Source organism: Bos indicus, chromosome 4 (genome assembly GCF_029378745.1).
Source record: "Bos indicus isolate NIAB-ARS_2022 breed Sahiwal x Tharparkar chromosome 4, NIAB-ARS_B.indTharparkar_mat_pri_1.0, whole genome shotgun sequence".
NCBI lineage: Eukaryota > Metazoa > Chordata > Mammalia > Artiodactyla > Bovidae > Bos > Bos indicus.
Window position 1 is genome coordinate 118,374,379 of NC_091763.1, and position 16,130 is coordinate 118,390,508.

Here is a 16,130-nt window from a genome sequence, read left to right on the forward strand (position 1 = left end):
TATAAGACAGGTGGTCTCCTCTTGTCCCACTTGCCAATTAAACAACCCTCAAGGAGCTCGAAGACCCCAGCTGGCCCAGCCTGTCCAACAACATGGGGCCTACCCAGGAGAGGACTGGCAGGTGGACTTCACCCAGACGCCAGTTTCCCAAGGGTATAAATACCTATTAGTCGTGATAGATACATTCACAGGATGGATTGAACGCTTTCCCACCAGGACTGAGAAGGCTGAGGAGGTGGTAAAAAAACTGCTCCATGAAATCATTCCAAGATTTGGTCTGCCCAGGTCATTACAAAGTGACAGTGGGGCATCCTTTACTTCTAAGGTCACCCAAAGAGTCTCAAAAGCATTGGGCATTACTTATTATCTCCATTGTGCCTGGAGGCCTCAATCTTCAGGAAAAGTAGAAAGAGCCAATCAATTCTTAAAATCAGCAATAAAAAAGATAACCCAGGAGACCTCCCTGGGATGGAAGGAGGCTTTACCAATAGCTCTCCTCCGCACTCGCATTGCCCCTAAGGAACAGGTTGGTCTTAGTCTTTATGAGATGCTATATGGGAGACCTATTGTTTATGTCAATGACCTCTTCCTAGATCCAGAGGCTCAGACCCTCCAGTCTTATACCATAGCCATTGGGCAGTTCCAACAGGATATATGCTTGTGGGGTATGAGCCAGGACCCAAAAGATTCTAAAGAGTCACCACTATATGCTCCAGGAACTCAAGTCCTAATTAAAGTCTGGAAAGACAGGTCCCCAAAGGCTCAACTCCAGCCAACATGGAAGGGCCCCTACCCTGTAATACTTTCTACCCCCACAGCAGTCACATGCTAGTAAAGTAATGCTCAAAATTCTCCAAGCCAGGCTTCAGCAATATGTGAACTGTGAACTTCCTGATGTTCAAGCTGGTTTTAGAAAAGGCAGAGGAACCAGAGATCAAATTGCCAACATCTGCTGGATCATGGAAAAAGCAAGAGAGTTCCAGAAAAACACCTATTTCTGCTTTATTGACTATGCCAAAGCCTTTGACTCTGTGGATCACAATAAACTGTGGAAAATTCTGAAAGAAATGGGAATACCAGACCACCTGACCTGCCTCTTGAGAAATTGTATGCAGGTCAGGAAGCAACAGTTAGAACTGGACATGGAACAACAGACTGGTTCCAAATAGGAAAAGGAGTACGTCAAGGCTGTATATTGTCACCCTGCTTATTTAACATATTATATGCAGAGTACATCATGAGAAATGCTGGACTGGAAGAAGCACAAGCTGGAATCAAGATTGCTGGGAGAAATATCAGTAACCTCAGATATGCAGATGACACCACCCTTATGGCAGAAAGTGAAGAGGAACTAAAAAGCCTCTTGATGAAAGTGAAAGAGGAGAGTGAAAAAGTTGGCTTAAAGCTCAACATTCAGAAAACGAAGATCATGGCATCTGGTCCCATCACTTCATGGGAAATAGATGGGGAAACAGGGGAAACAGTGTCAAACTTTATTTTTCTGAGCTCCAAAATCACTGAAGATGGTGACTGCAGCCATGAAATTAAAAGATGCTTACTCCTTGGAAGGAAAGTTATGACCAACCTAGACAGCATATTGAAAAGCAGAGACATCACTTTGCCAACAAAGGTCCGTCTAGTCAAGGCTATGTTTTGTCCATTGGTCATGTATGGATGTGAGAGTTGGACTGTGAAGAAAGCTGAGCGCCGAAGAATTGATGTTTTTGATCTGTGGTGTTGGAGAAGACTCTTGAGAGTCCCTTGGACTGCAAGGAGATCCAACCAGTCCATTCTAAAGGAGATCAGGCCTGGGTGTTCTTTGGAAGGAATGATGCTGAAGCTGAAACTCCAGTACTTTGGCCACCTCATGCGAAGAGTTGACTTATTGGAAAAGACTCTGATGCTGGGAGGCATTGGGGGCAGGAGGAGAAGGGGACGACAGAGGATGAGATGGCTGGATGGCATCACTGACTCGATGGACGTGAGTCTCAGTGAACTCCGGGAGTTGGTGATGGACAGGGAGGCCTGGCGTGCTGCAATTCATGGGGTCGCAAAGAGTCGGACACGACTGAGCGACTGAACTGGTGGCGGAGGGCGGCTGGCGGGTGGAGAAGGAGCCAGAGGCCTGCAGGCGGGAGCTGCCCTGTGAAGGGGAGCCCGGGGCCGGACAGAAGCTCCGACCTTCTCCGCAGAGCTGCTCGCAGCGCTAGTCCCGTCCTGTATGCGGTGTCGCACGGGAAGTGCGCAGCTTGGCGCACACGACAGTGGTTCGTGACCGCCTTCCGTCTGCACGTACAGCTTCCGGAAACCATCAGGAGCCTCAGCACCGTCACCTGAGGCTGTAAATTACACCAGGACGAGCGTCCGGATTTGGAATGAAAAAAACATCTTAGCATTATGCATGTTAGCTACTGCTGAGGTGGGACTGTTAGGGGAAGCACGCTGACTAAAACCGCCCTCCCTGGCCAGGCACCACGGTAACCATTTGCATGAGTTGTTTTATGACTGGAGGTCCTGGTAAGGAACATGGAACTAATAAGCCACCACCCACACGAAGAGTGCGGGAAAGGTCAAAAGGAGACACCACGTGTCCCACCACCTCCCAGAATCCTCCTCTCTGGCTTCCATCTTGGCTGAACAGGGCGTGCACCAGCAGGAAGGACCCTGAGTCAGAACGATGGGCTAAAGACGGCCTGGAAGCTAATCCCATCACGTAAAACCCGAGCCGCGAGCCGCGTGGCAGAGCTGTTCTGGGTCCCCTTACCCTCCTGCTCTCCGCCCAGGTGCCCTTTCCCAGTAAATCTCTGGCTTTGTCAGACATGTGTCTCCTTGATCAATTCATTCCCGAATGTTAGACAAGAGCCTGGCTCTGGGACCTGGTCGCCCTTCCTGCAACAGTCCCACACGCTCTTAACTGTTGCCCAAACCTAATACTGCTCTAGGGTTCCCATCTTTTCTTGCCGCCATGCTGGGCTCTCAGCGTCCTCTTTGTCTGAATCCCGTGTTGACTTCGCCACGGAGACTACCCTCTCTGGGTCTGTGTCTGATCGTACGTTTGAACAGACTCTTCACTCCAACTGCTGTTTCGTCTACCAGTTTTTCTCGTTATCCTTTATGATTTGGGGGGTTTCCATCTTTACCCATCCTTGAGATCGCAAAGATGTTCCCGTCTTTTCGTCACTACTTTTGAAGTTTTGCATTTCACTTAGATCTCAGCCCAGTTTATTTTGCAAATGATTTGGGGAACATTATTTCATGTAACAATTAAAGTTAGATTCTTCCCTCGAATCATGAGCCTTGCTTCCTTAGCTGGCTTGTGGCACCACGTTGCGTGTGCAGCGAGTTTTCTCTGTTTATCTGAGAGAGGGAGAGGGGGAATGTGCATGATTTGGGGCTTCTGTTTCTATGTTAGTATCTCACTGTTTTCATTCATAAAATTTTGTAATACGCTGTAGTAACTCGTAGGAAAAGAGCCAAAATCTGCCCCCCAGAATGTCTTCCAAAAATATACTCTCTCAGTACATTAAAATACAGTAGGTGACTTTTTGTTTTATCTTCATGGAGACATTGTGCTTGCAACTGGACAGTTGCTCTGTGGGACTGGTGCGGCGCTGTGGGCCCTGGGCCTCTGCTCTGCACCCTCCCGTGGACTGCAGCCCTGAGGCTCTCCTGCCCCTTAGCTTTCTGCACCCGCAGTGCCATTGTAGCAGGAACTTCTGGGGAACAGCGTGTGAGAGGCCCCGTCCAAGGGAGCAGACAGGAGACACCCGTGTGCCGCTCTGACGTGGCCTGTGGCTGATGAGAGATTCTCACAGGGAGAGCTCCATCTCACGATGCTGGAAGGGCTGCCTCCTGCTGTCCGTGTTGCTATGGACGCATCTGATGTGCTTCTGGCTCCTGGTACTTTGGATCTTTTTCTGCCTCTGCAGCATCACAGTGACCGGACTTGGGTGAGTCCTTCGTTCCGGCCTTGCTGGGTGCTCTCTGGCTAGAAACAGGTGTCCTCTTCTGGGAGACGTTGGGCTATTTTCTTTAAGTTGTGTACTCTCTGTTTTCTTTTCTTTCTGGAATGCCTGACTTTCAGATGTCAGACTGATCCTTGAGTTTTCTTATTTTCTGTCTCCTCCTTTACCGTGTTCTTCTACTTTGAGATTACCTTAGCTTCCTCCTCCAGTCTTTTGGTTGACTCTGGTATTTCCATTGGACACTAAAACGTTTCTGTCTTCGAGAGCTCTTTCTCGTACTCTGAGCGGGCCTGTCAAGGCCTCCCATTCTTGTTCCGCAGACCTAGCACTTCACTCTCCATCCCTGAAGGCAGCCCTGTGGGTTGATGCTGTGTCCACTCAGTGGCCTGGGGCCACGGTGGGGAGAGCGGAAGCTGTGCTGACGCCCCCACCACCACTCTCCCGAGCTCCTCGTGGTTCCTTCTCCAGAGTGAGTGCTTCCACTGGAACAGATGCTCTGGGCCTGCTCCAGGGTAGACACGCAGAGGATCCTCAAACGTGGCTGAGACAAGGACTGATTCTAACGGGTAACTGTACGTCATAAATTTTTAGCAAGGGAAGAACTGGGTTGATACTTATTTTACAAAGGTCACTGGCAGCAGAAACAAGCAAAATTGGAGGAAGGCAATGCCGAAAGCTGAAAGAGAAGTTAGCTGAGAAATGAGGAGACCTTTGGCCAACACCTATGAAAAATTCGTAAAATAGGATATCAGCCCGGCCTGCTTTATAGAATCATTGTGAAAATGAAATAGATATGGGGAATTTTTTGTAAATAAAAACAACATAAATATAAGATATTATTCACCTTGAGAGTCCCTTGGACAGCAAGGAGATCAAACCAGTCAATCCTAAAGAAAATCAACCCAGAATATTCACTGGAAGAACTGATGCCGAAGCTGAAGCTCCAATACTTTGGCCACTTGATGCAAAGAGCTGACTCATTGGAAAAGACCCTGATGCTGGGAAAGATTGAAGGCAGGAGGAGAAGTGGACGACAGAGGATGAGATGGTTGGATGGCATCACGAACTCGATGGACTTGAGTTTGAGCAAGCTGCGGGAGTTGGTGAAGCACAAGGCAGCCTGGCGTGCTGCAGTCGATGGGGCTGCAAAGAATTGGACACGACTGAGCGACTGAACAACACCAAATTATTCTCCTTGACTTCTGTTCACCCGTATAAAAGCAGCATTCTAAATACGGTGGAATGAAGTAAGTAATGTGAATGTCTTGCCTTAATATTTGCAAAATAATGTCATTAAAATGCTGCATGAGTTACCACCCTCTAAAATATACTGGACTCACATTCCCTCTTATTTGCATTTCAGCACAGAAGTTGGGCCTCTTTGACCCTCCCGCGTTGCCACTGTCGGCGGATGAATGGGACAGAGTGAAGCAGAGGTCCGTTGAGCAGGGGGACTCCATGCAGCCGTGCCCGATATGCAAAGAGGAGTTTGGACTTCACCCGCAGGTGTTTGACGTGAGCCTTAGATAAGCAAGCCTGCGGGCGTTCTCCGGTGACTGGACTCTGAACTGGGGATTAAGAGGGTCCACCTTCTTTCTTCAGTCTCTTCCTCCCGCTTGACCCTCAAAGACTCAACATTTTCTTTTCCATTAGTTAAGTTTGTATATGAGAAAGAGCTAAACACCCTCACTGAACAGTCTTATTTACTGATTGCTCTTAATTCTCAAGTACAGAATTTGTACAAGACTGTTCCCACTCCACCGACTGTGCCCAGCAGGGGTGGGGAAACCCAGCTGGCAAGGTGCACAGAGCAGAAGAGTGGGGATCATTTATGTTGTGTTGAGAAATGAAATCCTAAAAGGAAAACCGAGGTCTAATATCTCCAAAGAATCTGTGGGAGGGTCTTTAAGTAAAATCTTATAACGATTTTTGTTATGAAAGTTTACCATAGTTAAGACTGATGATAATATAGCTAATATACAATCGGTCTGTGTCATAGGTTTTTTTTTTTCCTATACATACTTTGACTAATTAAACTTCAATCTCATGGAAGTTAAGGGGCTCTGCTATTCCTAGAATCTTTTTTTGTTTGTTTTTAGCAAATGACCACCCTGAGTAATTTCTCTCATGTGTATCATTATGCTTCCTACACAGAAGCACTAGGAACTTTGCTTTAAAAAAAAAAATACAGTAAATATATTTAAAAGGAGGCTTAGAATTCACAGCCTAGGAATCCCAGGCTTCATCTACCAACCTGGCACATGAACTCTCAAACTTCATTTGTTTTAATAAGTTTTTATGGTTAATGAGTTAGTTCACAGTCATAAACTTTTGTTCTTTACTAATTTGAACTCACACATTATTTTAAACATACTTATTATGTTCTAGTTCTCTATCAAGACCTAATCTCTTAGGTACATGAAGGTTGGGTATTTCAGAATGATTGTGGTCCTTAAAGTGCGGAAGTAGCTCTGGGACGATTTAGCCTTTAGTGAAAGAGCCGCGAGGAGTCTTTCTGGCCCCAACAACCTCTTCCAAGTGTCTGCAGCACAGACATTTGGTCCGATGGTGATGTGAGGAAGGGAGGCTTGCAGCTGAATATCTGAAGGGGGAGCAGGGTGTCACACACCCAGCGTTTCTCCCATTCTGCTTTTTATAAACTTCTCACTGTAACAGTTTTGATTATAGATACAGACACGTGTCTCTCGTGTTTCTAGTTCTCAGGTTTAGCTCTCCTTTGGTGGTGTTTACTCACTCAGGCATGTCTGACTCTTTGCAACCCCATAGACTGTAGCCCACCAGGCTCCTCTGTTCATGGGATTCTCCAGGCAAGAATACCGGAGTGGGTTGCTATTTCCTTCTCCCTGGGTAGGATCTTCCCCACCCAGGGACTGAATCCCAGTCTCTTGTATTGGCAAGCAGATTCTTTACCACTGAGCCAACTGGGAAGCCCAGTTTTTCCTTAGTCAGCATTTTCCCAACGTTTGATCATTTCAACTCATGTGTCTCTGAGGTGGGCGTTATATCCCCTAACCGATGAGGAAATAAACACTCCCCGTGATCCACAGCACGCTGCCTCAGGACATGAGCTCAGCAGGGCTGGGATCCAACCCTGACTTCGAGGACACTGTCAGTGTGTTTACCACCATTGAGTCATTCAGTTTTCTTATCTCAGAGAACACTTGCCAATAACAACTATTCATGAACGTTTAATAGTATATTTTAAATATACAGAGTTCAGTTCAGTTGCTCAGTCATGTCCGACTCTGCGACCCCATGGACTGCAGCATGCCAGGCTTCCCTGCCCTTCACCATCTCCCAGAGCTTGCTCAGACGCATGTCCATCGAATTGGTGATGCCATCCAACCCTCTCATCCTCTGTCATCCCCTTCTCCTCCTGCCTTCAGTCTTTACCAGCACCAGGGTCTTTTCCAATGAGTCAGCTCTCCACATGAAGTGGCCAAAGGATTGGAGTTTGACTTTCAGCATCAGTCCTTCCAATGAATATCCACGACTGATCTCCTTTAGGATTGACAGGTTGGATCTCCTTGCAGTCCAAGGGACTCTCAAGATTCTTCTCAACACCACAGTTCTCAAAAGCATCAATTCTTCAGCGCTCAGCTTTCTTTACAGTCTAACTCTCACATCCATACATGACTACTGGGAAAACCATAGCTTTGACTAGACAGACCTTTGTCAGCAAAGTAAGGTCTCTACTTTTTAATATGCTGTATAAATTAGTCATAGATTTTCTTTTAATCTTTAATTAGCTTTTTAATCTTTAAGGAGTAAGCGTCTTTTAATTTCATGGCTGCAGTCACCATCTGCAGTGATTTTGGAGCCCCCCAAATACACTCTCACTGTTTCCACTGTTTCCCCATCTATTTGCCATGAAGTGATGGGACTGGATGCCATGATCTTAGTTTTTTGAACATTGAGTTTTAAGCCAACTTTTTCACTCTCCTCTTTCACTTTCATCAAGGGGCTCTTTAGTTCTTCTTCACTTTCTGCCATAAGAGTCGTGTCATCTGCATATCTGAGGTTATTGATATTTTTCCCCACAATCTTGATTCCAGCTGTGCTTCATCCAGCCCAGCATTTTGTATGATGTACTCTGCATATAAGTTAAATAAGCAGGGTGACAATATACAGCCTTAATGTACTCCTTTTCCTATTTGGAACCAGTCTGTTGTTCCATGTCCAGTTCTAACTGTTGCTTCTTGACCTGCATACAGGTTTCTCAGGAGGCAGGTAAGGTGGTCTGGAATTCCCTTCTCTTGAAGAATTGTCCACAGTTTGTTGTGATCCACACAGTCAAATGCTTTGGCATAATCAATAAAGCAGAAGTAGATTTTTTCTCTGTAACTCTCTTGCTTTTTCGATGATCCAAAGGATGTTGGCAATTTGATCTCTGGTTCCTCTGCCTTTTCTAAATCCAGCTTGAACATCTGGAAGTTCACGGTTCACGTACTGCTGAAGCCTGGCTTGGAGAATTTTGAGCTAGACTAGGTGGACCTTTGTTGACAAAGTAATGTTTCTGCTTTTTAATATGCTGTCTAGGTTTGTCATAGCTTTTCTTCCAAGAAGCAAGCTTAAACGATGATAATTTAAAAGGACCCACGTTAATGAGTTTTTGCAATTTAGGCTTCTTGGTGGCAGTAAGTTTCAAGGATCGGTTTTAGAACTTTCTGAGTTGTATTTATTTTGATATTTCTTCCATTCCTCCCATTGAGAAGAGAAGTATAGACTGAATAAAGGGGTGCTGGTGGGCTGAGGGGATGATTCATTAAAACTGGGAGGTTCCCTCAGGCCGGGTGGCCCAGGGAAGGCATGAGCCCCCGTGCCTCCCATGCCTTGGAACACGCACTCCTGGTGACGTTTATCTGCTGCACCCCCTCCAGCCCAGCTCCCTCAGAGAGACTTCAGGAACGCGGAGCAGGGGAGCGGGCTGCATGCTGGCTGGCCTGGTCTCACCCTTCCCTGGTCCTTCCTTCTGGAAGAACCAACGGCCTTTCTCTTCATTCAGTCTAAGCTCCTTTGTTCCAGCCCAGAATATCTTTAGACAGTCTGGACATAACATCTCAACCCAGAATATTATAGCATCACCGACTCAATGGACATGAGTCTGAGCAAACTCTGGGAGACAGTGAGGGGCAGGGGAGCCTGGCGTGCTGCAGTTCATGGGGTCACAAAGAGTCGGGCACGACTAAGCGACTAACCAACAACGGGATACCATTATTCAGTGGGAATGTGGGCCACGGAAAGGTGGAATTTTCTGGCGGCCACCCTTGCCCTGCATTTAAAGGAGAAAAAGTAATTCATGTGTCTCTGGGATTTAGTGCTCATTAAATTTGAGATAGCAGTTGAGTTGAACAGAGTCCTAAGAAAAGGTGTTTGCTTTCTGTCCTCTGCACCCTGCCCCCAGCCTGGGTCCCTGCCAGCTGTGCTCTTTCTTAGGATCTGCCCAGAAATACTTCTCTTTTATAATCATCTCATTTTTAAATATACACTTATTCTATAGTAATATTCTGTTCGTTTGATGTTTCAGATTGTTGTTAAGTTTCTCTTGTGGAGATTATATACCTGTGCCATGCTAAACTTTAACTCCGAATATTGTAAATATCAAGGTTGTTAATCTGCTTCTTAACTTTTTCAAAGAAGCAACACAGCTTACCTTTCAAAGAGTCAGAACTTTTCTTTTAATTAATGCATTTATGCTGCTTCTCCTTTAAACTAATTTAAGCTTCAAACCTCCTTTGTCTTCTCTGAACAGGTGCTGCTCTCCTGCTCACACGTGTTCCACAGGGTGAGGAGCCCCCTCCGCGCCCCCAGGGGCCACGGCACCCTCCGAGCTCAGAGGGCAGGGCCGCCTCTCACCTGGGTGTTTGGTCCCTCACCCCTGTCCCACTCTGGGCGACCCCACGGACTGTGGCCCACCAGGCTCCTCTGTCCATGGGATTTCCCAGACAAGGATACTGGAGAGGGTTGCCTTTTCCTCCTCCAGGGGATCTTCCCCACCCAGGGAGCGAACCTGCATTGGCAGGCAGATTCTTTACCACTGAGCCACCAGGGAAGCCCTCTCTCACTTCCCGGCTCCTGAAAAGAGCCACTTATTTTATCCATAGTCACCACTGACGGCTAGAAATATGGTTTTAGAGTAGGGCTCATCCTGTTTTGGAAATTGTGACTTCTCCGTGGCGTTAGAGCTGCACATGTCCCTACGAGAGAGTGTGGTTAGTGACGTCCTCCGGCGTGGGCGAGCCCCGCTCCCTCCGAGTTCACTGCCCGGTCGCCTGAACGCAGGGACATCCACCTTCACACAGGGCTTCTCAGAAGTGTTTGATGTGCCTGCATGTACATTCTTGTAAAATATCGTTTTTCATGAGGAAGGTGTTAACATCTGATGAAACTTCTTCCCTTCATAATCTAAATTGGGCCAAGTCTCATAATTATGCGAGAAAAGAAGACTATAATTACCTGAGAAGTAAAACGTGTTGTTTCTACGTAATTACTCGTGAAATTTCAAGTGAAATGTTTTCCTTCAGGCTTGCCTTCAGGCTTTTGAAAAGTTCACAAATAAAAAAACCTGTCCTCTCTGTAGAAAGAACCAGTACCAAACGCGGGTGATCCGCGATGGGGCCCGACTCTTCAGAATCAAGTGTGCGACCAGGTGAGCAGCCCGAGCCCGAGATGTGTGCCCGCCCGCACGGGGCAGGCCAGCCCGGGCGCGCTCTGGGGACTGCGGGGTGTGGGTCTTCCCTCCGCCGGGGCTGTCCCGGGCTGACAGCGCCTTGTGCCCTAGGATCCAGGCGTCCTGGCGCGGACACGTGGTCAGGAGGTGGTACCGGGACCTGCGGCGGACGGTGCCACCTGCAGATGCCAAGCTGAGAAGGAAGTTCTTTGAAACCAAGGTGGGTGTGACCCTGACGTGCCTGCGGGGCGTGACACCCTGAGCCAGGCTTCAGGTTTAGGCTCTTTCAAACGGTGGAATGCCGGCCCCTTAAACTGGCTTTCAAACCCCAACGGTAAATACTTTCAGATTCCCTTTTCTAGTCACCTCATGAAAGAGAAGTCGCTCAGTCGTGTCTGACTCTGCGACCCCAGGGACTGTAACCCACCAGGCTCCTACGTCCATGGGATTCTCCAGGCAAGAGTCCTGGAGTGGGTTGCCATTTCCTTCTCCTTACATAGAACTTTCCTTACATAGAACTTGTAAAATTGGATAAGGTGAAATTCAGAGCAAGCTTTTGTGTGTCCACCTTATGACAGCGATTTAGATAAACTCATCTCTTCAGAGAAAAGAAAGGGAGCCTGCTCAAGGTTTCACACCTCCTCCTGAGCAACGGAAGGGCCTCCTGGCGTCACCAAAGTGGGAGAGAGTTTTAGAAATAACTAACTGCAGTTTCTACCTTTTCCTTTAACCAGCTTTTACCTGTGTGTGTGCATATATATTTTGGTCTGTTTAACAACTTCCCCTTACGCGCCTCATACAGAAAGGCCAGGCGCAGAGGAGGGGCCAGCCCCGACCTGCACCCCAGCTCTGCGGCCTCGGGCGACACCCCGGCTCCTGCCTGGGGCCCCGTCTGTGCTGCGAGGGCCGTTGTCTCCCCCACAGAACGGAGGGCCTAGCCCACAGCGGGCACCGGAGACCGCGTTTACTGTAAACGTTACTGTGTCGTTCAGGTCGGTCTGTGCGCGGCTTTAGTGCGATTCCGTATTTTGTAGGCGCACCCTGCAGAGGGGATGGCGTTGTGACGGCGTCACCTGGACTCACGGGGGCAAAGCGGCAGTCACACTGTCCTATGCCCGTTGTCTGCGGAAGCACCACTCCCGTTTATTTCCATCCTTTCTAAACGCATCTGTCTTCTAGCCTGCACTCCCACGTGGGATAATGAGCGATAGGAAGTTACCCTTCGCCGTGCAAGGGGTGCCCTCTCTCCGGCTGTGTGATTCCTTGTATCCAGAGCCTAAGGACTGAGCCCCATGGGCTGGGGAGGGGTCACCGTGGGCCGTCGGCCGACCTCCTGCCCGACCTCAGGCTGCGGGGCTGATGTCAGTGTGGTCGTGATGTCTCACGACCCCACCATCCTTCTGCGTGCCCAGGGTGGGAGGCTTCTTCAGTGTCCCTGAAAGTAGGTGGATTTAGCTTGACCACAAAGCAGCGATCATAGCAGATTTTTCTAATGCCCTTTCTGGTTGCTAGGTAACGGTTCCAAGCAAGGTAGCTGTCAGTATGCACAAAAGAAAATCAGAATCATGGCCCATGTGAAACCACCATGCCTCAGACTTAATCGAGAAAGTGTACCTGATTTGCGCTCAGGAGTAGGACACCAGTAAAGACAGCATGTGAGCACGCGACCTTAAATACCGAGTCTCTTGATGACTCAGAGGTTGACGCGGGTGGAGTGCGCCCCTTCTGTGGCCCAGCGCGGCGGGCTGGAGCTGCCCCGGGGCAGCCCCCTTCCCTGGCGGGCGGGATGGCCGCTGGAGGGGGGCAGAAACAGGGAGGAGGCGGCCGTGGACGGGGAATCTGGGGCTCACCCCGCAGGACAGGCGCGGAGGATGTCTGCGGCAGGGGCGCGGCCTGGGCGGCTGCAGGCACCCCAGTGAAAAACCTCCGAGTTCCCTGCCGCCTGGGCCTTTCGCAGGCGTCCCCATTTTACAGAAGAAGCAGCAGATCCGCTAAAACCCCGGATAAGGGACTTGATAGAAAGGACATGTGCCGCCCTCACTGTTTCCTGGACAGTGAGCCTCTCCCCCGAATGGCTCAGGGAGCACCAGGCTCACCTCCTTAGTAGCTCCCAGCTCCACCGAGTCTACCGTCCTCTCCAGGGAGCCTTGGCCCTTCCCCGCACGGAGCCCCTGTGCTCACCACCCCCAGCCTGGATGGGGCCGCTGTCTCACCTCCACCTGAGACGGCGACCCCGCGTGTTGTGGTTCATTCTGAGCCAGTAAGCGACCGTCTACCATGTTGGTTTTTCCTCTTCCTCTTATGTCCCTTCCATGCTTTTCTGCATTCTTAGTCTGACAGTGAGGCTTATTCTCTGTGCTCCTCTTAATAATTTATAAGATATAATAATAATTATTATATATAATTATTACATAAATATATGTGGGCTCTCAAATCAGAAATTATCATTTCCACTTGGAAAAATTTAATGACAGACTCAATAGTCATTTTACCTTCTGTGTATAATTTTTTTATTTTCATGCATCAGTTTAAGATAACTTTGGAAAGCATAGACCACCCATTGCATTCACACGGAGCAGAGTCGAGCGGCTCAGCTGGCTGCACACCCCCCATACTTCATGTCACTCTTCGCCAGAAGCGTTGTAACTTAGTGAAGTTATACTCCTACTTTGTCGCACAAATAGGCATAATTGCCTCTTTAAATTTATGAAATCTAGAATCCCCGGCTCTCTCTGCTAGTTTCCTAGATCTTCTCCACAATATTTTCACACCTCACCCCAGCCCACTAATCCCATTTGGCCATGAACAATAGACATCTGTAAACCCAAACCTCATTTTCAATAACTGAAGACTGAATTTACATCAGGTAGCAGATTGGCAGAAGTATACACTCCTGTCCCTGCTCCTGGTGGCTCCTGGGGGCCTTGGATACTTAAATGCCTTCCTAGGTGGAGCCCAGAGACCGTCCTTTATGATACAGACCACTTCTTATCATTTATTGAATGACTCTTGTGATTTGATGACTTTTCCTTCCTCTTCCAAGTTGATGGACTCACTTGTTGAGCTATAAGTATGATCTTGTTCAGTCACAATCGTGTCTGACTCTTTGTGACCCCATGGACTACAGGACGCCAGGCCTCCCTGTCCATCACCATCTCCCGGAGCCTGCTCAGACTCATGTCCATGGAGTCAGTGATGCCATCCAACCATCGCATCTTGTATCGACCCCTTCTCCTCCCGCCTTCAGTCTTTCTCAGAATCAGGGACTTTTCCAATGAAGAGTCACCTTTTCCTAGGGATGATCTAGGAAATGTTAATATACAACATTAAGTGCCAGCATGCTTGTGTGGAATCTGAGAGATGATTAAACTGAGTCACTGAGTTTCATATCACCCAGGAGTCTATGGATACACCCAGACTACACGGATGTACACAGATAACAGTCTGAGAACCATATCAGTAAATTACTGTGAGCTGCTGGGTGGAAGATTGTTGGGGAACTGCATTTTTCACACACAGTCTCAAAGGAACCACCCCAGAGATGAGTCAGAATCTATCAGGAGAAGACGTGCAAACACTGGAAACGTGCAGTAATCCTCTTATAAGCCCAGGGCCCACGATGCCAGTCACTGGGCAGATTGACCCTGAGCCCCTCGTGTGCGTGTGGAGCGCTGGGACAGAGCTGCGCCTTTGCACTTACACACCTGAGCCCAGCCACAGGGGCCCCTGTAAGCAGGTGGACCCGAAATGAGAAATACTCTGTGAAACAGCTGACTTCAACAGAACATGTCATAAAGAAAAAAAGAGGAATGTTCTTGAACAAAGATACTTGAGAGATATAACATTTAAATGTCATGAAAAGTCTTTGACTGGATCCTGGGTCAACAGTAAACATGAAAGGAACGCGAAAACCAAGCAACTGTGACAGCGCCAAAGGAGCTCAGTGACCCTCCCGATGACTGACTCCAAAGACGTGGGGATCCAGGGTTTACATGGAAGAGAATTCAGACGTCTTGAGGAAGCTCAGTGAGCTACCATAAACACAGAAAAACCATTCGACAATCTCAGGAACACAACATGGAAACAAAGTGAGAAATTTAACAGAGTGATAGAAAAATTAAAAAGAACCAAGAAAATTCTGGAGCGGAAGTATACAATGAATGAAATAAAAAAAAAAACAAAAAAAACTTTAATAGAAGGCCTAAACAGAATGTTTCAAACAGAAGAGTGTGAGTTAGAAGACAGAACTTCTGAAATTATTCAGTAAGGGGAGAACAAAGAGAGAGTGACGAAAGCATGTGTGATCCTTGGAGTACGTTAGAAGGATCAGTGTGTAAATTACTAGAGCCCAGAAGAAGAGAGGGCGAGGAGGCAGATAGTATACAAAGAAACAGTGGCCGAGAACTTCCCAGATGGGGGAGAGACTTAGACATCCAAGTCGGTAAACCTCATAGGTCACCAAACAAATGCAATTTAAAGAGACGTTCTCCTAGACACATTATAATAACTGTCAGAAATCAAAGGCAGCATCTTAAAAGCAGCAAGAGAAAATAAGCTTATAACTAACTTAAGAAAATGCCCACAAGCTATCGGTGGGTGTCATCAGACTCACAGGCCAGAAGGCGATATATTCAAGGTGCTAAAAAGAAAAAAAAACTGCCAAGCAAGAATCCTCTGCTAGCAAAGATGTCCTTCAGAAATGAAGGACAGGCAGCAAAGCCTGCCCCAAACAGATGGCAGCTGGGGGTCTTCATCTCTAGACCCGCCTCCTGAGAACCTTGAGTTTTTCAGGCTGAATGCTGATTTCAGGAAGGACTCTGTGGCCCGTGGATTGCAGCCACCAGGCTCCCCTGTCCATGGGCTTGCCCAGGCCAGAATACTGCAGCAGGCTGCCCTTTCCTACTCTGGGCAATCTTTCTGACTCAGAGAGTGAACCCTTGCCTCTTGTGTCTCCTGCATTGGCAGGGGTATTCTTTACTACCGCGCCACTTGGGAAGTCCAGTTAGTAACATGGGGACATATGAAAGAGAGCACACTGTCAAATTCAGAATCCTCGTGATACTGTGATACTGTGCGATACTGCTCCCTTGTAAAGGCTAAAGGACAAAGTATTAAAAATAACCATAGCTACAGTAATTTCTCGGTGAATATATTTGTCAGTACTATAAAAGAGGGAAATTATATAGTATTTGTCAGTAGTATAAAAAGATGTCAATTGTGACATCACATATGTACGAGGGGGAAGTAAAGGGTGGAGTGTGTGCACTCAGTTATCAGTGCATCTGTGCGATGCTTCATGGAAGCCTCGTGGCAGCCACACAGCAGAGCCCTGCCGTAGACAGGCTGAGTTAGAAGGCAAGAGAGCGCTCCACTCCCCAAGACCTTCAGTCACAAAGGACCAGGGAGGGAGGAAGAGAGGAAGACAGGGACTCGGGTCAGACAGGAGGCAGTAGGGGGCGCCCGGAAGTCCTTAC

The 16,130-nt window shown here is 47.9% G+C and overlaps 1 protein-coding gene across 6 annotated transcripts in view; it reads left to right on the plus strand.

Annotated features, from left to right (window-relative positions):
* Nucleotides 1-16,130, plus strand: part of RNF32 (ring finger protein 32) — a 41,462-nt gene that overhangs the window by 8,661 nt on the left and 16,671 nt on the right. For 5 of the 6 annotated variants that reach the window (XM_070788497.1, XM_070788493.1, XM_019959372.2 and 2 more), the window contains 4 exons: nucleotides 5,329-5,471; nucleotides 9,739-9,771; nucleotides 10,511-10,635; nucleotides 10,768-10,876. In XM_070788497.1, the coding sequence (XP_070644598.1) occupies nucleotides 5,329-5,471; nucleotides 9,739-9,771; nucleotides 10,511-10,635; nucleotides 10,768-10,876 (410 nt within the window). The remainder of the gene's footprint in view (nucleotides 1-5,328; nucleotides 5,472-9,738; nucleotides 9,772-10,510; nucleotides 10,636-10,767; nucleotides 10,877-16,130) is intronic. The other variant, XM_070788496.1, reaches the window with a different exon arrangement.